This window comes from Parambassis ranga, chromosome 6, assembly GCF_900634625.1.
Source record: "Parambassis ranga chromosome 6, fParRan2.1, whole genome shotgun sequence".
Classification (NCBI taxonomy): domain Eukaryota; kingdom Metazoa; phylum Chordata; class Actinopteri; family Ambassidae; genus Parambassis; species Parambassis ranga.
Window position 1 is genome coordinate 6,513,146 of NC_041027.1, and position 22,162 is coordinate 6,535,307.

General features: G+C 40.6%; 1 protein-coding gene across 1 annotated transcript in view; it reads right to left on the reverse strand.

Annotated features, from left to right (window-relative positions):
• The window catches only part of b4galnt4a (beta-1,4-N-acetyl-galactosaminyl transferase 4a), a 116,644-nt gene that overhangs the window by 9,176 nt on the left and 85,306 nt on the right, over positions 1-22,162 (reverse strand). The window contains exons 7-9 of the mRNA XM_028408597.1: positions 21,502-21,569; positions 10,493-10,571; positions 563-629 (exon numbers count right to left, since the gene is read on the reverse strand). Coding sequence (XP_028264398.1) covers positions 563-629; positions 10,493-10,571; positions 21,502-21,569 — 214 coding nt within the window. The remainder of the gene's footprint in view (positions 1-562; positions 630-10,492; positions 10,572-21,501; positions 21,570-22,162) is intronic.

Consider the following 22,162-nt stretch of genomic DNA (forward strand, 5'->3'; position numbering starts at 1 on the left):
GTCTCATGTGCATGTTTATCTCTGAGCAGTGATCAATACACTTGTGTGGCTTAAGGAAGCTTAAAACATTTTTTGTATTTTTTATTTTTATTTTTATGTAATCCCTCTCTCCAGAAGTTGGTGTCTTTGAGCAACAGAAATGACATCATCATCATCACTGTAAAACTTGAAATCACTGAGCAAATTGAGAAAGGTAATATTCTGAGGGCGCTAAATCAGGAGACCAGTCTCCTCAGCACTGAACAGGAGCACCTCTAATACTACCTGATCTATTATTCTGATCTATTCTTAATCAGCATAGTAGGCTTCTGTAGTAATGTGAATCTATTCTGGGACGTCCAACAGCAGCACTTGTTTTGTATTGCAGTAAACATAGGCCATCACCTGGCCCATAGAGCTCACGGATGCTGCTTCGACTGCACAAGCAGTAACAGCTGTATAACACATCACTTTCTAACACAAATCCAACAAACATAACCAATCAGAGTTCCTACAAACATTAGAAAAGAGATGGCAGAAAAGCTTCTCATGCTGTGTATCAGCCAGGATGAATAGCTCTTACCTGTGTAGAGGGAGATGTAGGCTGAGTCTATCACTTCATATTTCAGACCGGGAAGGAATGGTCGCCACTGTGGGTGAGAGAAAAAAGGATTGAGTGAGAAGAAAAAAACACCAACATGTGGAAACTATAAGTTGAGCAGAAAACGTCCATCACTGTCTGCTGGCTGAACTGTGACACTCCCTGTGTTATTGATCTTTGCAACATCACAGGATCGATCTGATGCTGGGATTTCATATAAACACACCTACCAGGAGAGAGACAGTGGAAATGGATGAGGTAGGGAACAAGATATGTGATGCCGTAAGGGGTAAAGGAAGAGGCAAACAAGAACAAAAAAACACCAGTGAAAATAGGCCGTGAACAAAGCAAGAACACGCTCGTATGAATAAGACACTGACAAGTAGGTGTAAAAAAGGAAGATCTAGTAATGACCTGAAAACAGATGAGCATGGAGAGAGAAATAAAGACAGAGAGAATGAGACACGTTACAATTCTTTTAAATAGATTTCACAATTACCTCGTCACTTCTGGTTACCCAGGATATAATCACAGGAGACAGGTCATTTTCCAACCCTTGGCTCGAGAATATAAATATAAACACTCTCCTCGGGCTCATGCAAATGCCTCTACATATGTATGCACTGCAAACACACGCACACAGATTTTTCAGATTTTGTGGAAGCCTGCCAAAGAACTGATTCTTACACCTATTTCTGAGACACAAAACTCAGCACATCTGACTACAATGATACAGAAGCACACAGAAGTGTACATACATGAGAACAACAAACAAGGACACGGTGTAGCATCATGCTGAGCAGCAGCAGCAGGGAGCAGCTCAGCAGGTCACCAAAGGCTTCAAGCAGTGTGCCACATTTCAGGGTGATTGTCTTCAAGGTCAAGCCAGGAGGCTTTCACACAACTCAAGAAAAAAGTCCACGTCAGATGTAATTAATAATTTTTACATGAACGCAACAACAACAGCAGCAACAGCTGAGCGTGTGTATGACAATGTTGCATCAATACCCCGAAAAGAGACAGTGAAACTCCCAGCACTGGGTGGACTGAACAAGAAAGTCCCACAGAGGACACAGACCATCACCACCTTTACTTCTGAGCTTCGATTCACCGAAATGACCAAATCCAGAATGTCATGTTGGGAATCAGTGGAAACTGACCTGTCTGTTCATTTATGTTGTCAATAGTGTGTTTCAGATGCAAATGTGCACAAAGAGAGAGAGAGAGAGAGAGAGCACAGACTGCATGGGAGAGGGTCATCACATGGTTCATCACTTTCAGGCCTTACCACAGCACTTAGGAGAACACAAGACTCAAAGAAACATTTGCACCCATTTTACAACTGTGTGGAAATGTGTGCTGTTCCTGGTCAGCTCTCATAAATTTGATGTAATCTCCCAGTCTGGTATGTGTATGAACCTAATATGTGCACATACAGAGAGTATGTTTGTGAGGCTGTGAGTGTAGGTGTGTGTGTGCGGATGTGTATAATAGTATTGACAGGAAGCAGCAGGCAGAGGCCTGCTCACTGGCCCTACAAGTTCAACAGAGAGGAAAAAAAAATCAATATCCAAGGGGAAATAATAAAAAGTAACAACTTCAGAGCAAAATGACAATGGGTTGCCAGCAGTGTTGTTTCATCAGGACTGGACCGCCCACTGACATATAAAGGTTTGATATTGTTTTCAATCAGCTGCCTGAAAGCAGCTCTTGGTGCTACACGTAGAGTTTGGTTTGGTGCCCGCTGGACTAACACACATGCTGGTCTTTCATTCCAACTTGCACACAGTGAGAGGTAGTTTGGCTCTGGTTCCAGCAGGCATGGGTTATTTTTTTTTAATCCCTTGATGATCAAGACTTTATTGCTTCTGAGAGAACCGACTGCTTGCCGAAGTTGGTTTCCTTTACTTCAGTCAGTTGCTCCAAAGCCTGAGGCGCTGTGGATATGAAGTTGTTTTGACACATCTGACATCTCCAAATGTACACTAAAATCACTTGTGACAACCGTCCTGTTCTGAATTAAACATTTATTTATTTATTTATTTTTGTTACCATAATCTCAATTTTTGTACTACTGTTGTGTGTCCACTTCACTCTCCTGGTTTTTAGGCTTAAGGTGGTAAGATGTTAAGCCTGACGATACCTGCCTGGCAGAAAGGGCAAGAGGGGGCTGGAACTACAATATTGATATTTATTTAATGTACTGTACATGTGAGCCTTAAAAATGAACAAGACATGGATGATCTATAATGGATGAATAAACTAAGACAAACTGATCTAAGCTGTCGTGGTATAAGCGTGAGAAAGAAGGCACTAAAAAATGGGTCAAGTCTAGATCATAGAGAGGTGGTAAATAATACATAACTTTTTTGGAGGGCTAGTTAGTATTTTGTTAACTACTCGTGGCTCTAATTTAGTCCTGAATGGATGGAGAAAAAGAAAGGAGAGATCAAGAAAACCGCACTGATAAAGTCTCCAATGCGCCCATTAGATAAAAATGTCTCTAAATCATGAAAAGGCTTTGAGCCTTCAAGTTAAGACCCTTGCAGAGTTTGACACATACTGTATGGCTTAATTTGGACAGGCTGAACTGTCACGCTGCGTATCCTTTTCAGATACACAGCGTGGTTGATCTCAATGGAAGTATCAGTTACAGGGTTTTACTTTATACAGTCCTGTTTTGCCAAAACATGTGGTAATATAATTATGAACAGTGATCACTCATTATGGGTTAGAATATGAAACAACACAGCGCAGGTGTTCTCATTGACGAGTCTTTGTGTTTCTGTTGCCAGAAATATGTTTGGCCAGAGCAATGGTGACTTCATTCAGAATGGGATACAGTGCCAAGAATTATGAGATGATTCACACTTCAGCTGGAATTTAGGGTGAAGTGTCACTCTATTGCCATTTACAGAGAGTCATACATGGTAACACACTGTATGAGTCATAGCTTGTATATCTACTGTTAAAGTAGCTCTTTCTAGATTTTGTTAATGACACATCTGTTTTTTAATGGTGGGGAAAAACTTTTTCTGGGATGACAAGATAAAGTTCACTTTTCTGATAGGATGTAAGAAAAGGTATGACAGCTTAGGAAGGAGGAGAAACAAAGAGTGAATATTAACACTGGCTGTATAGTGGAAAGCCGTCTGTAGTAGCGCGGAGGTATAGTGCTGCCCATTGACAGGTGCCTGGCAGCAAAGAATCTAGACTTCTGACAGGCTCTGAACAAATACCTCCCCAGCAGAGCACAGAAGACACAAAAGGCTGCTGGTGTTTTGATGCTTTGCTGATACCCTTAGAACCCTTATTCAATGAAAGTTGACAAGAATGTAGACGAAGACTAGGGACTGCAGAAAAGCTGAACAGTACAGAATCAAAACAGTCACAGAGCTCCTGCATAATTATACTCTTATTTCAATTGACAACTAAACATAACTAAACATTTACATGCTTGAGGATAAATGGCACTCTCCATTCCCAGTCAGTGACATGAAAACAGAGGCTTGTTTTTTATGTCATTTCATGTTTTGCTCGGGGATGATGAAGGAACAATATTCAAAGAGAGATGAGGAGGTGGATACGGAGACGGGGTGTTTGATTTTCTATGTTGAATTATACATTAGCCAAAGTCTCTCAGACCAGACATTTCAGAAAGACAAATGAGCCCAATATCCACAGCAATTACTGGCACGTTGTAGTCACTGCATCTACAGCGATGCCCTGTGTGCTCTGAGGGGAAACTAGTTAGTCACACTAACACTCTCACTAGATCCAAATCAAGCCAGAACTACATGACAGAACGTCCTTCTACCTGCACATGAATAAAGATTATAACAAGCACGTGCAGGGACTTGGACAATATTGAAAATAAGCTGTTTGACCTCAATGCACATAGACATGAAACTAAGACAAAAAGAAAAGGGGTTAGAACTAAATCAGCATGACAGTACAAACACGATGACAAGATGTAACAACTGTGAATCTGATAGCACAGCCAGAGGCAGATTTAAAACATGCAACGATAAAATAAATTTGATATGATCTAAATGCTTGGGTGCCTAAAGTGTACTTCAAAGTTAAAAACTCCAAAAGAAAATTAAATCAAACATGAAAACTCTGGAGCAAAGTAGCTAAAACAGCACAATATTTGGGATGTTTCCAACCATGTTGATCATAATCTATATTTTCAAGGCTATGGGAATGTATTTCAATACTTTAGCATAATTAGCATAACTTCCAAACATATTTAGTTGGTCCTGTTGATCACATGCAGTGTCTCTGCAAGATTCAGGGGCACAGCGAGACACTGGGTTAGACAGGACAAAGATAATGTAAGTTAAACTGACAAGTTCACAATGGATGTAGGTGACAAGGCTCTACATAGCTTCTGTTTGAATGCTGAAATGGTTTGTCGTGTGTGGGATGGTGCTCTTTGGGATGTGTCTGATAAAATCTGCATGATGACGAGAGGAAAGTTGGCATATTAGACAGGAAGAGCTCTCTCTCTCTCTCTCTCTCTCTCAGAGAAATATTAGCTCTGCTTACATCTTTATATCCCACACAGGGTAACTGTGTGTAAGTGTCTGTACAGGGGCTTTGAGCATGAGAAGTTCATCAATGAGAACAATACAATATGGTTTTATTAATTGAGGAGAGATTCCGAATAAGAATGCCTACACTTTTATCCTCATAAAGAAGGAGGCCCTGCAGGATATATTGCATTTCTTTTAGTTGCACTGAATGGTACAAATAGTGGTCTCTGAAGGATGAAAGAACATGGCAGTGTAATGAACACACCTCAAGGAGCCAGTGACGTATGTGGTCAGAAGGGGATGCTTTCAGCAGCTCTCATTACATACATGTGCAGTTCAGAAAAATTGAACTGGGTAATTGCAAGGCAGTGCTGAAGTCTATAGTGGAAATGCTAGTCTATGAAAGTGGACTTTGACTGCGTGTAACAATGGCTCTATTCACCTTGGCCCCAGATTACTCCTCAGGATGAAGAAGGAGCTCTGTGGTCACCACTTTAACATTGATTGATTGATTGATTATGGCATAACCGGAGACAGCGCCTTCTACAGGAGGGATCTCAAATGTATTGATAACTATGCATGCTACAGGTTTTCTAAAATTGACTCCACCTTAGGTCACTAACTTGTCAATCATCCCTCAACCTTGGAAAGAAGTTAGAGATGACAAGGCCAGCAAAACACTGATGGTGAATCAAGTCTGTAAAGTAATTCTGGTAAAATAAGATCTGTAAATGCATGTCAAAAGAACTTTATGCAATAAGAAAAGCAAATGTGGACATGGTAAGGGGCGCAGTAAATGAGCTATATGCAAAAAGGTAAAGACAGTGAAAGTGTAATGAAGCGACAAATACAACTCAATATGTCTAAGAGTTGCTGAACTGGTCTCAGAAACTGCTAGTGTGGTAAAGAAACTGAAAGCTAATTTATTTCAGACACACACAATGTACTTTAACAGCTGGCTCCAGGTCGCTCGGACCACTGCTGATTTTTATTAAAGAGGGAAGGCGTGAGGCAGATGTTGAGAGGCCTGTGTGTGTGCAGACATGAGTGTGAGTATTAATTGGTGGGCAGTTTGAGACTTGGCCTGGCAGGAACGTTAAAACAGGGCCATTAAATTTCTGCATTTAAATCCCATACACCAGCCTGTCCATAAAGTTGCCACTGCTAATTAAGGCGTGACTTTCTTCTCTTCTTTCTCTCACTCACTCACTCATACCATTTAATGGCCAACACTTTCCTTCATTCTGTCACATTGCTAGCAATAGATGTTTTCCATTAGGCTTGTGGAAAGCTCCTGTGTTTTACTGACAAAGATTCAGATGGTAATTAAGATAGTTAATGAAACTACTGCTCCCTAAATCACCTATCACGTCATGCAATCCATTTAAAAAGTCATCACTTTAAAATAGTTTATTTGAAGTTAACTGAAGGAAAACATGGAGGCTAGTGTAGAAATTAGTGGAAAGTTTAAGTCAGAGTGTAGGTTTGGTTTTTCGCCTGCTCATCCTTTGCAACCTCCTCATTCATTGGTCTACAGTTCCTAAACACAAACACAGTTGTTTCCGTGCCCTCAGGGAAGGCACGGTGTATTCCAAACCTGCCTCTTCCTGTCTGTAATTCTGTTTATGTTCCACCTTCCTGCAACCATTCTGCCTAATTCCTGCACAATACAGAGAAAACAGGGATTCTCTTTCTTTATAAACAATAACTCTTAGACTGTGCTTGTGTACTATTTGATATTTACTCCTTCTCATTTCTTCAGTAGACACTAAACGAATGCTTTCCCAGAGGAAGAGCCAACCTTTGACCACACAATCACAGCTTTGCACAGAACACAGGAGGGAAAAGCTGTGAATCCACACTATCTGCTCTTTAACAAATGAGAGCCTAGTTTTCTGTGGATTTATGTGAGCCCTGGGCTTACACTGTTGTGGGCTGGTCACGGTAAATCTGCTATTTTTGTCAAGGTGTGAAATGTATTCCTCTGTTAAATCACATACGGGGATCTTCCTAAGACAGCACACCACACATACACACGCAGTCTTGATTTGCTGCATGACTTTTATGTGCTTCATTAAATTGTTTCTACTAGTACGAACCCACTTTGATGGCCTCGTGGGTAGTTGGCTGAGGGGAAGAAAGAGATAAAGGGAGTGAGAAACAGAAAGGGAGATGGATTTCTACATGACCTTGATTCACTGCTAGATATAATCACATGAACATTTGTCTGAATGACTGCCAGATAACAGACTACAGTATACATGTATACACCTTCTGTCACACACTGCAATTATTTCCTCCTCCTCTCTTCCAGATTAAATATGATCCACTGAAATAATAAATCTCTTTTAAAGATACTCTAATCAGCTTTTTTATATAATTATGTTCCTACACATGTTATATTCAGCACTTCATTGTCTCCTAACCCTTACTGCTGGGGCTTACATTCTCTGCTGTTAAAAGGCACCAGCTGACAGTGAGACATTAAAAAAATGTGGATATAAGCAACTACAGAGGCATTTCCTCTTCCTAGGTGGTGGAGACAAAAAATAGTTACTTCCATCAAATGGCTTAAAATACGACATGAGAATTAGTGCTAGTGTTGTTCAGTATCTGCTGACCCTATCAACTTTACTGGTTGATAATGCATCAATAATATATAATACATTAATACAGACGTAGGCTGAAAGCTAAGCTAACAGGAGCTAATACTAATACCAACGGAGAGAAGAGTCTGGAAAACACGATCCACTTAATTCTCCCTGAGCACAACAGAAGGTGTGACTTTATCTGGATATTCACATGGGGCCAAAAACTTATACCAACAAAGACAGCTTGAGAAGTGCAGGCCAGATGCAAAGGCCTTCCTCCACCCACAGAGTGATGGCAGGGATTTGGCTTCTTTCCACAAAGGCCTAGGTCAAATGGCATCCTCCTCTGTTTGCCTATGACTAAACATTTGCTGTCTGCACCCACAATACAGAATTTTTGAGGTATAGCAGCAGCTTGGATTGGAGAAATCTACTGAGAAATCATTTTCTGATCTTGAACTACTGTAGAGCCTCCACACTGCTAAACCTGCTTCAAAAGCTTGGAAAACTGTTGTCAGAATGAACCTGCAAGCTCTCTGACAATCAAGGACGATATGTCTAAAGAATGGCACGCATACATACAGTTCGACTCAACCGCTTCCCTTCTTCCTACTTTAGTGATCTCAGTTCTTGGTTATAATTGACCAATAATGCCTTACACTAATACTGTACTGCCCAAAAGTAAAATCGTTCCAACTATACAGTCCTTCATTATTTCAGAGAATCCCTTTGCATTGACTCACAGCTCCTCGATCAATGATAAGAAGTCAGTAGTGCAGCCACAAGGACAACAGTGTGTCCTTGCAGGTTTTATTGCCTTGTATATCACCAAAATGCTCTCAAAAGGAAAGGTATTGCCACTGGGATGTAGCTGTCACAGGTTGTAATTTATGAGTTACACTTGTACATCATTAGCAGCATATTCACAACACACCCACATTAATGACCCACAACATCCCACAGCAACTTTAATGTACTTGTGGGACCTGCCAATAATTAGCTAACGTGTCATACTGTCTGTTTGAAAGTTTTGTCATGGGTAGATAGCTGCTGAATTTAAAACTAGTCTGAAGTTTCCAACACATACGTCCCATTTCTTGCAGCTCTCAGAGTACTGTGTAATATATTCTCAAAGCCAATCTAAGAAATGATGTAGTGATGGAATCCTGGAGAGACTTGAATATAGAGAAACCTGTACTACAAAGAGCAGCAAAACTAGAATGTGCAGTAATAACTGCAAGGAACTGAAATGATGAAAGTAAATAAAAATACAAATACAATAGTGCAGGTGCATAAATATCCTGGAATAAACAGGAGGCAGAAGAGGAATGCAGCCTGAGGCACAAAACAGAGTTTGTAGGTAAGGAGAGAAAGGAAAAAAATAACCTTGAGGATGTAAAAATGACACTAAAGTTCTGTGCAACTGCAGTAGCAGCAGTTGCTCTGCTGATGGTGATGGTCACTGGGATGATGATAACCTCAGGCTTGTTAGGAGATCCATTCCACACACACACTAGTGATCTCTTTTTATCATCTGCCCTCCCACTCAAAGTAAAGGCTCACACGAGGTATGTGGGCTCTCGTTTGAAACTTCATCTCGAAATTAAGCCCCACTCATTTCTGCTGTTTGCCTGAGGAGCAGAACACCACCAGAGAGAGAGAGAGGGAGAGAGAGAGAGAAATGGTGCAGAGGAGACTTGGAGAAGTACAGAACAAAGTAACACTGAGAGAAAAAACTGATGAGAATGTGTGATGATGAAGAAGGTGTGCCGTGACAGATAAAGAAATGGGAAGAGGACAGCAGGGGAGATTTTAAATGAGTCTATATGCTGCTTCCCTATGCCAGAGCAACAGCAAGCAGGTAATGTACTGCATGGCACAGCTCTGAAACTAGAAAAGCAGGGGGAGTGCAGAGTAATATACAGTGCTGTTCGTTTTTTCATAAATATGGCACAAAACATCATTTTCAGGTGCTGACACTTTTTTGGTCAGGAAAACAATCCAAAATTACATGTGAAGGCTAATCAGAGGTGTGTCAATCAATGGAAAATTGAAGCGATGTTTTGCATCATTGTTATAGATTAGAACATTCTAAAGGGTTCACAAACATTTGAGCAGCACTGTAGAGTAAAGAAGGGAAAGGACAGCTTTCCTTTGTAAACACAACCCTTCATTTCTCACCTTTTCAGACACCACTCAGGCCCTTTTCACACCTGGCACAGCTCTAAGCATCGAGTGTGAACCCACACAAGATGCGCTGAGATACAGGGGGGGGGGGCTATCCTTGATTTAAATGCCTTGACACCAAATTTTGTAGTGAACATGTAAATATGTCCTGAGCCACCGTGAAGGTTTCCCAAGTCAACAGACTTACTCCCGAAAAAGCAGTTGTATGCACATTTGTATGCCAGTGGGATCATCTTTAATAATGCCAAGGGTGACTGTCTCACTCTGAAATAGTCTACCAAACATCATGAGTGATTAGGTTTGTCTGTACACACCAATAAATAATTAGCATTGTTCTCCTTTTAATTTGCAGCATTCTTGCTACATTTGGTCTTTGACGTGGAAATGATGTGTTTATTTGCATACGGATAAGGGGAGTGAGATCCGATGACAAGTGATCACTTGGGACGCATGTAGAGATAAAAATGTAATGCAGGTGTGAACTGATGCACTTAGAGCTGTCACCTTGTGATGAGATCATCCATGACACATCGATGCAAGATGTTAAGTGAGTCTGATGCAGTGTAGACAGAGAGACAACATACAGGTACGCTTACCCCAACCTCCACGTGATCTGAGCCCTTATCATCCTGCTTGTGAAGGATCTCGAAGTAGTATCGTCTGGATGAGATCAGACTGGAGAGGAAACAAAGAGAACATACCGTCAGACATTTAATTAGGGGCACTTCTGCTCCTTCCACCTTAGGGCCCTAATCAAGTGTTCACACTTAAACCAACACTGTGAGCAACTATGGGCCACTGAAAACTATGAGGATGACAGTTAAACCGGATTGTAGAGCAGTAAGGAAAACTGTTTCATTTAAAAACTCAAAATACCCATAAACCAAATGTCAATTGGACCCGAGCATAAACAGATTAATCAACCTCTAATGTAACTCCGTGCTTCAGGCGAGATGGCAAAAGAGACTGCAGTGAGCCATGATATTATAAGCCTCAGATCCTGAATAAAACACTGCTTCAGAGACTGGGAGGAAGAAAATCGATTCTCCACATAAATCAACATTTTACACTTATCCAGGCTCCAGTATTTCTCTGGAACTGCTGCTTAGACTGAGTAAAGGACTATTTAAAGTTTTACTGTATATGTTATTTCCTATAACAATGAAACACACCCACACACACACCCAGCCTGCACGCACACAATGTGACAATAGTTTATTTTTGTAAAAATCTTAGATAACCCTATTATTTAATGACGTTCCAATCATCATTAAATACACACATTAAAGTAGAAGTTTTGTTGACACACTTCTTTTTTTGTGTGTGTGTTTTCATCCCTCATGTGGTTGACCGAGTTGAAAGGGAAGGACAAAGGCTGAATGGGGGGGTGGTCACGTGTTGCCCCGTGCATAAACGTCGCCACATCATCCGGCTGCCCAGCGTTCTGTAACCAATAAATCATTGCAGGTGCAGGAGAGCACTGACAGTGTGCTAAGGCCACTCTCTCATGAATAGGGAATATCTCTCTGTGCAGCTGCTGAAATGGCACTCAGCAAACCTAAGTGCCACTTTCAGCTCCTGGCATCCCCACTTGCCCTTTTTTCCAAATGATTCAAACATTATGCCGCTTCTAACCCCGGACTCTGTGTTTAAAAAAAACAGAGCAAATAATATTGTATTTTGCATTCACCCCAGACAAAACACAGTCAAACTGCCATTAGATAAGATCAGATAAATATGAAAAATGTGTTCCATTCCACCAAAGTAAACTTTCTTTCTGACCATCCTGGGGAAAACTGATTTAATTTACCGAGGTCCAATCCCTGTAGATTAATGGTTTTAGGGATATCAGTAAATTTCCTGACCCTTCATTACATTGTCTATTTCAGCCTATAATCAGACTTAATCTGATAATCTAATGTCAGAGATGAGAGCGTGCAGTCTGCCGCCACACAGGCTGTCCACTGACATAGAGGGCTACCCACTGCAAATAAATAGAACAGATGTGTGTACACAATTGTCTGAATGCATGCTAAACATATTCTGTTGTCCAACATTTGTTGATATCTTGTAGCCCCTTGTTGCTCACAGAAACAACAAAATACAGTATACACACCACACTCAACAAGCCAGAAAGAGTGACAGAGCTGCAGCTCGGCCAATAGAAACCTGCCTTTGTGTCATATGAAGCCAAGAAAGACCAGAGATACACAAACACACTGCAGACCACAAATATATCAGCAAACAGAGGAAACACATTCACAAACAGGGATAAACAAAGAAAGAAAGCTGAACAGAAACTTCTATCCACACACGGTTCTGTTTGTTTATCTATTTCCTCTACATCTTCATATTTTGTGTTTGTGATTTGAAGTCATTTTGTATGCCAATTCAGTAGCAATTTCATTTTTCCTTCCACTGGTGACATATTTGTTTGGTCCTGTGGGACTCACTGTTTGCTGCCTTCGGCTTTCTGTTGATAGATATTTCCTTTTTACAAGAAAACTTTGCACAAATTCTTTATGTTTTTCTTTTAGGTTTGGTGCAAAGAAGATGGATGTTGTACAGGAAAATGAAAGACTGAAGAACGATTTGAATCAGAATATATAAATATATATATATATAAAATAAAAAAAAGCAGAATTATGTAACCAAAGTGACAGGTTTATATACTGTAGGTCCGTGTGTGAACAGACTGGTCACACCAAACTTGATGGATGATGAGGCAGCCTCGGTTGAAGAAGATGAAGAGACGGGCGGGAGAAAAAGATGAAGGAGGAGCGATAAATAGCAAATGAATGCAGAAACAGAGAGGGAATTATAAATGCCTTCCTGGAGGAAAAATGCATTACAGTGAATATAACTGAGATGTGATTTCATAAAGAACTTCATGCCAGAAGAGAAAAAAAAACATGAAAGAGCAAGTGAAGGGCAAATGAGAGATGGAAGCGCAAAGAATAGCTATTAGTGTGTGACTCAGAGGAGGAGTAGAGGACACAAAACAGGAGTCTAATTGCCCGACTAATTGGAGTCTTTGTTTCCAGTTTCCCTTCACTGGGCTGAACAGATAGAGACAGACAAAGGGCTAGATACCGTAAGAAAGGACTGTCAGAGCCAAACAATATTCAGAGATGCCTGAAGTCTGCTCGGTTTGAAGCATGAAATATTTATCCGGTATGAAATGTATAGAGATGTTTTTCCCTGCTGATAAACTCCTTTCATAAGCATCTCAAAGGAAAACTGTTGGACTCGAAAAAAATTGTCAGTCCAACAGATGGATTGACACACTCCTCAGTATTACTGACATGTTTTCAGTGAGCAGAGCCAAAGTAAAATGAACACAGTATACTTCCTGCCTCTGGTAAATACCATTCTCTTCTATCATGACACTCCTTTCCTATCTGCCCACCGGCAACAGCAATTTCCTGATTCTACTTTTCCAGTATCTTCCCTCTTTTTCCAACTCAATTTCTCATTCATGCTATCTGACTGTCACCCTGTCCCCTCTGCTTTCCCTCTCTCTTGCCTGATTTCACCTTCTCTAATCCCCACAGGTGGCTTTTAAATAAAAGACTGTTCACAGCGAGTACACTTCTCTCAAGTACATTAATGATACCAGTGTTTAGAGATGCCCCAAGGAGGCCTGCAAACTTCACTTTTTTCTCTCTGTGTTCTCTCCCCTCTTCACTCCATTTCTCATGCATTCCTCCTAATCCATCAGAGAGCTATCATGCTGCTCTTCCCTGCAGCCTCGATAAATCCTCTTTCTTCCATCCCCTCTCCCTTCACTTGGTCCCTCTCCTCTTCATCCCCTGCTCTTTCCCCGTCTCTTCCTCCCTCTCGTCTTCTGTATCATGTCCGTCGGTTTTCACACAGTCTTCTTCCTCTACCACATCCAATTCCCCCATATGTAATTATCTAATATAGGGTTATAGCTTTGCTATCTTCAGTGCTTATTCTTCACTTCACACTTTTTTTTCCTTTTTGATACTCCCTACTGGCTTTAATGAAAAAAAAGAAGAATTTGCAGTTTCTCACAATGCCCTACTCTCAGTGTGTGTGTGAGTGTGTGTGTGTGTATTTGTGATGCTGAGATGGAGAGAAACACATGCTCTTTTGATCATGGCAGTATTTATTTAAAAATTATACCTGAGATTTACACATTTGCTCTTATTCAGAAAAACACTATACTATACCGGTATATATCCTGTTTTTATTTATCAAAGATCTGCATCACAAAACCTAAACTGAGATACATATTGTAGATGTGTTGCATTCAGTACAAAGAACCTGTAATGAATCTGACATATGGACCATATCACAACTGAAATGTCATATTTAGAATAATAGTAATTCAATTTCAGACACACTAACACATTTTGTTGCCCATAAAGTTGGAATAATTTTGTTTTCAGACACATTCCTCTTTTTATACCTATTTTAATTAATCATGATATGTTTGGATAAGATTGATCAAGGAAGTGAGAAGATAATCGTCATCACATTATCACAATATCACAATCATCACTTTATAGGCAATATGATTTCTCCTATTTAAGGAATGCCAAGTTGGTTACATAAAATCTGTGTCTGAAAGTCTCGTAGTCTCACACATGCCTAAAAAAGGTCCTTACACCCACCTACACTGTCTAAATCTGACTGACTGTGCACTTAAAGTCTAATGCGTGTCATACGTTGACATGTGGCTCATTTGTGTGTGTGTTCCTAGAAGGTTTTTTGGTGTTGCATTTAGTTTCACACTCAAAAAGAGAGTGGGAGGAGGTTAAGCGCTGATTTCTGTCTCACCTACGCACACCTGGCCAAATTGAAATATTGGGACAGTTACTTCCAGAAAGTTACAAGCATTGTTGGACAAAGACACCACAATATGTGTATTGAATCTGACTCTGCTGTAACACCTAACTGTTATGTTTTAAATAAATAAGGAGCGCCGACAGCAGCACACAGAAGGCAGACACCAAGGAAACATGCTTTACCTATAGCATATGAAACAAAACATGCAGTGAAGACACACAGGAAGATATACAAGAGAGAAACACAAGCAAAGACTTCAGGCAGGGAACACAAGGGGGATTTATAGGCTTCCAAAAGAGAGGGGGAAACAGGGCTACATAATGAAAAGACGGGAAAGATATGGTACACAGGAAGCAGTCACAATAAAAATCCAAAAATAAGTCCTCTCTGCTCAGATCAGGCAACAGTGTGTGGACACTGACACTGTCTGCACACCATGATGTGTCTGTATGTGCTCCCAGCTACCGATCCCTACTCACATGCCAATACGTGGTGGATATAACTCACTCACATTCTGGTTCCCAGCGGCTCAGAATGTAATATCTGTGTTTCCACAGACTAACCTGACCCTCTGTCATCATTACTGTCTCTAATCACGTTTGGCCAGAACCGGCCCTGTATTACACTTTGGTCTCCTTCATGCATTACTGCCAATCAGATGTCCGCTACTGCAGTTTTTCATGGCTCGAGAAATGTGCATCAACACCCCAAAGACATTCTGATTAAACATAAGCCACTATACACTTGAACACACACTCAAACGTAGATTTGTGTCTCAGCAGGCTCCCATCACTCATAGAAACAGATGGTGGAGTGAAGGCCCGAGGGAAGAAAGCAGGACAGAGAAGTCATTGCAACTAGCTGGCAAACGGTTTCATTTTAATTCAGCTGCTGTGAAACAAACCATTTCCTAGAGAGAAGAGAGGCTAGTATTAAAGCTGGTAGTCACACTCAAATACAATCAGGGATATGTGCTTTCACACATGTTTAATGGAATCCATACGTACCAGGATTAGACAGCACAAGAGCTCAGCAAAGAGCAGGTGCAGCGTTCAGCTTGTTTCTGTGCTAAATTTGTATTCCTATGAGGTCATGAGCAAACAGCACTATACTTTCCTCTCTCTAACTGCTTGAGTCTCCTCGCCAGCTAATAGCCAGCAGTGCTTAAGTGATTCAATTATAGATACTGAGAGATCCCATAGTGAAATAACTGGTCATTCTCCACTAGGTTTCTCCTATTGTTGCTGGGAAAGGCGCAGTTAACTCTCTGCTTTGAACTACTATCATTGTCTCAGGAAAGTCTTTGTTAAGTCATGTGCAGAGAGGACAAATGGGCACATTTGCAGTGCGAAGCGTCAAAATAAAAAAGGCATGAAGATGAAAAAGAGGGGAAAAAGTAGTACAAAAGTAAGATTGCAAGAGGCACAGCGTGTGCCTCTGTGTGTGTGTGGAAGTAAGAGCACACATCAACAAGCTCTGCAGGTTGAGGCGTAAATGTCATTTCCTGCAGTTTGTGAACTGAAAGCTGCTCCTTCAAAATGCCAAATGCAGCATCACAGATGACCTTGGCTTCCACCTTTCACTCTCACCACACCACTGTCAAAGGTCTGCAGCAGCCATTTTAGATTTCATTCATTACACCCCTAAGTTTGGGAAAAAACACACACATTGTTAGATTGACTTGCTTTTTATCTAATGGCATTTTTTAAGCAGTGACCTTACTCCTGCTGTGCTGATGAGCTTCAGTCAGAGCTAATTAGTTTCCAGTGTTTTTCAAACTTCTACTCTTTCTAATCTTCAACTGACTGTCAATCACATCCATGTCTAAGCTCCTCAAAAGCCTCCAAATACTTGAGAACAAGCACAGAGTCGGACTAGCTCAGTATGCAACTCAGAGCAGTTGAGTTTATGGAATTTTAGCAAATGTCAATCTCCCCGGTGTTGTCTATACAGCCCGAGGCTCTGTTAGCTTGTTCAGAGAAAGAAGATAGTGTTGACAGGGTTATCTGGGTTCCTCATCTGACTACTTCACTGTCACTCATCATGCTGTTGTGACAGCACCTAGCAGGCACTGCCAAACTATCACTTCACAGATATGAGGAGAGGTGGAGACAAAGAGCAAGACAGACCAAAAAAAGGACACCATCACAGGTGTCATTTTAAATGCCAAGACAACAGATTGAGGAGGTATCTAAAAAAAGGTGCTTTTGTTGCTTCTTACTTTGATTCAGTGCTTTAAAGCTTCTAAAAAAGCACAAATTTTCATTCTCCAGGCTAAGTTAATATTTTCAGAATCAATGAATGAAATGATTTATAATTTAGACAAAAAAGTTGATTACACCTTGCCATTATTACATTAAATTTGTTGCCTTCAAAATACACATTTATTTATTAATCAACCCAATTGAAAACAAAAGAATGGCACCACCTGTGGTTAAAAAAGCTCTACATATAAATTCCATTTTTTTTTTGTAAAAATCAATTATCTGAGAAAATTAAGTTTATAACTGTATTACTGCAGGAAGAAGAAATTGCATTTTCAATAAAAGAAAAAAAGAAAAAGAAGACAAGACTAAAGTGACTAAAATTGTGACATGATTGAAAAGCATTCAACGACTGCTGCAGTACTGGCTATTGTTGCATGAATAAAATACATTAAGGAAAGGAATATAAAATGTATTTTATTTGATTAAAAGCCTGTGTAAATCCTCAAATGGATCAGTCCTAATGAGATGGAGCCACAGAGAAGAGGGGAATGTTTTGCGTGAGCAGAAATACAGAAGCTGGTAAAGACATGTGGAGACACCGAATTCTCAAGTTCTGAACAGGAAACTTCAGCTTTCCTATACAGGCAAAACTGTTCCCCCCAAAATACACATGCACACACTACAAGTGTGAGTCATTACCTCCAGGTGGTGATAACCAGGTGGTGAGGCTGACTACCAGATCCCTCTAACAGGTGTACTGGTCCAACTTCCTTGCTCACCCCATCTATTAAAAATTGCCACCTATACAAAATAAACTCTCACAGCCCCCGACAACAGGAAGGCCATAAAAGTAAGAATTTCTGCTCTCTTTCAACAGCATGTTGCATTCCTACTTCTTCAAGTTTTACACCTTTAAATAAAATCCTAACGTGTAATTGCCATTATGACTCCAGATGGAAGGGAGACAGAATGAGCAACCACAGAAACAGTGGGTGAGAATGTGTGGTGGCTGATGGGGAAAAAATGTAGCAGAGAGGAAAGTGGTGCACCTGCAAGATGCAGCCATCCAAGATGCAGAATACCCCCAGAGGAACAGCCGAGCAGAGGCTGTTTTGATTTTATTTATATATGTGTGTACATGTGCTGTATATGTGAGTGCATGCTAATTTTCTAGTTTCAGAAGACATTGATTCGATTGCATATATATCTTCCAACAAGAAAGCGTACGGTTTTAAAGTGAACCCCCCAACAACAATATGTTTTATTCCCTGACAATATGATTCAGCCCTGCAGCAGCCATTAGTCACTGTTCACTCAACTCTACTACGATCTGCTGTACAGGTCCAATGAACCGAGACATATAAATAACCGCAGTCCAGAGTGTGAAAATAAAGGAAACAACCTTGCTAACGTCGGAGTGTCTGTTGTGTTTCACTTTCTCCTCTGTTCAATTACATTTCTGAAGGCTGCTCTCCGTTTGGTCGTGTTCTGCTCTGCAACAGGCTTCATTCTTTTATGCTTGTTTTCACATAAGCTTTGTCTCATTTCACAAGATTAGGGCCTTGTTTCTCCAATAACAAACTGAATAAAAGCATCATGCTGACATTGGCTAGCTATAGCCTCATGTGCAATTATTGTTATAATGTTCACAGCAGTTTTCCTTCTTCACACTTCACACCTAGAGACCCTTTATTCTACTCAACTACTTGATGATTTTATCGACTTTCTGAAAATAACCAGGTGATTTACAACTTTAATGACGGGCTATTACTGCTACACTCGTCCTCTGATGCATTAAAAAAAGATATCTTGTTCTATTCTGCACTGTTGATTCGCTCATTTCCATTCTATCCCATATAATTAGAAGAATACCTTTTCACGAATGCATGGCAATTAATCCTGCTGCATGCAATTGGAAGCATATCTTGCTGTAAACAAATGAAGTGTGTAAAGGTGTGTGTGGCATGCCCACGCCTTTGCTTTGGGGTGTTTCAATAAAGTCATCAGATGCAGAGAGGAATTTCAAATGGCGCAGTAAAATTTAGCAAACACAGCACAGAGGAATGTATTGCACTTGAGTGCAAAAGTGTAAATATGACCTCTTACGCACACCCACGCACAGAAACATCAAACTTGATTTTGCCTAATTATCTTATGCTACAACATCTTTGACACACTTTGCCTAAAGCAAGAGTGTGTATCTATAAAAATAACAGATTACTGGGCCAAAACCTCAAAATTTTACTGTTTTATCTCTAGTACTACAAAATTATGATGTGACAGTAAAATCATCTTCCACATCAAGGCAAGGAAATTAGGTACTGCTGCATCAGATCTCAGTGAGGTAGAAACCACACAGCTACGGCTGGTTGTTTGGGCCATTTTATATTGCCAGAGTGCACAAGCTATGTTCAAAATACATTAGCACACACACACACACACAGAGTAACAATAACAGGTCACAAAACTTGCGGTGTCACACCCAAATTTCTCTGCTGCACAACCTTTTTTATGTTGCTGTCATATTCTGCTTCCACGCTCGGTTTCTCCGGTGTTGTCTTGTTATTGTGGGAGAGCGCAACATACTTGTCAGACGGAAGGAGAAAATTGAAAAACTTTCAACCGCATCCTCCCCCTCTATTCTTCTTCTACTTTTTTTTTTCTTTTGGTTTTTTGTTTTTTGTCACCACTCTGTGCTCCCTTGTAGGCTGGTGTGCCTGCTCTGCCAACCAGACAGAGTTAATCCTTCGCACCAAAGAGATAAAAAAAAAAAAAAAAAAAACTTGCCTTACAGCCTCTCAGTTAATGAATTATGGAACAACCTACACACAACAACCATTGCCAAAATGTTTAATTAAGAGCATATAGCACATAGGCCATGAACATTAACAAAATGTGTACTTGGTATAGGATAGGTTTATGTTTCCCCAAAAGCAACAAGCATTCCTGCCATTTTTTCTACCACTGTGACATTCCTATCTAACCACAGGAGGGCGTTTAGCTACATTGTACCCTATTGATGTTCCACTGTAGAGTCCCTAGAGAGGTCTGTCTCTTCTGTCCAGAGTGGACACACACCCAATATATATTGTGTGTCCGGGACCGATGAACACAGTGGCTTTAGAGTATGGGTGAGAAAATGCAAGACTGCTGCATGAGGAATATAATGCATTTAGGAACATGTGAAGAAACTTCTAATCCAAAATGACCTGAGAAGCCTTGTAGGCTGTTGGATATAATCTTTGGTAAGTGCAACCTTTTAAACCAGACACAAGGGCCTTAATTGCTGCTGTTTTATTCATATCATCTTAGCGTGTCCAGTCCATAAAACAGAATTAATGTTTGTGTAAAAATGTTTTTTTAGTGTATCAGGACATATGGGATTTGAAGAATCTGGGCTTCTGATGGCTTTGTGGATGTGTGCTGCACATTACCCACATGTACCAAAAACTATGCTTTTAAACTTGGTACTTAAGTCTGCACACATTTATCTTGCGTTATAAATTCACTCTCTTCCCTTACATTAGTGCCTCTCAGAGTAGTTAATTTTTCAAAGCGTCAGTTGAACACCTTCACCGACTGTCGCCATAGAGGTCCTCTACACAACTTCAACACTACTACGTGCTGTTAGCCTAAGCTGATACATGAACATTTAAAGGACAGTCCTTATCACCCTGTCACTTCAGGCATTTGAATCCTTGTTATCACACTGTATGGACACAGATTACACCGAACAGCCGCACTGGTCATTATTATCATTTATCAACTGTTAGCATAATTGTATAATACTTATATGATTACATTACACTGCTGTTCATCTTCCAATTTGTACCATTTAGGAACTAAAATATTCTGAAGCTTCACGACAAAAACCACTGTGTGTATGTGTGTGTATGTGTGTGTGTGCGTGAATAATTTAAGCCAGCACTCTACAGCTTCATTCAATCAGTAAATTTGGGACCCCAAAGGAACCGATGTACCATTTTTAGTATCTCTTCTCTTACATAATCATGTAAACTTAACAATGACTTTAGAGGCAGACTTGCTGCACATCCGCACTCACATTAAAGGGTCCATTTTATGCCATCTGCCCTGAGCAATTAGGGAGAAAGATGTGTTGTGAGATGTGAGAGGACTGAATAGGTTAATACCTTCTCATCTTACATTTAGAGAGGGAGCCCTTTTAGCAGTAATGATTCTCCCAACTCACACACCTGACAAGTGCACTCTTCATACGGGGTGCTCATACATACATACATGCAAACTTACGCACAACAAGAGGCATCATTTAGGTGTCCAGGGGACACTTGATCAATTTCCTCTTGTTATTGTATAGAAGCCATCTGCAATGGCTTCATTGTTATAACAGAGGTTGCAGGACGACATGAATGGACACAGACTGGTGCAGACTTAGTGCTACTTAGGAGTTGAAGAGGCACTTTAACAGAAACAACCACAAAAACTGTCCTAAGAGATGTTCCAGCAGAGATCTGCATTTGTGCCCTTTTTTTGGTCTCTGTGCTGGTGTGAGAGTGGAATAAATGTGCCGTTAAGCAATGTGTGCGGTTGTCACAGGTACTTACTGCACAGACTTGGAGGACTGGGACCTGAACTTGCTGAACTCGCCTGGAGCGGTCCACTCTGTGCCCAGCTGCAACACACAAGACAGGAGACACAGGTCAGAGAGAGTGTGAGAGAAAGAGAAAAAAGAGGAAATGCACAAGTCTGAGAGCAGGGCATAAGAACAGCATGAAGAATTGTGAATCGCAGTCTGTTATATCATCAAAGAAATCAACCAAAAACGGCCAGCTTATTTATTATTAGGCACTGGCTAAGATTATTTTGAAGTTGCATTGTCTGCAGAGAAGTAGGATTATAGTTCCAGTTAGCAGGTGGACCTTATCAACTCATTTTTAATTCAGAAAACGGACTGGGAGATTGAAGGGGACGCTGCCAGATCCAGATCATCTCCCTGGTTATGATAGCAACGCAAATGAAGAGTAATTGGGAAAACAAGATAATATGCCCCGAAGCAACGGGGAGAGTCAATCAAAAGGCAAGTTCTGATAGGCAAAGTGAGCAAGCAGATGAGAACTAATGACTATAAACAGACACAAAATGAGAAAGACAGATTCCCTGCCAATACTCACTCTAAGAAGCCAGCTCATCTGGACCCCTGAGGCTCCTGTTTTGGCCCTATGGTCGAGTCAGTGCCCATTCATTTTCTCAGCAAGCCAACACAAC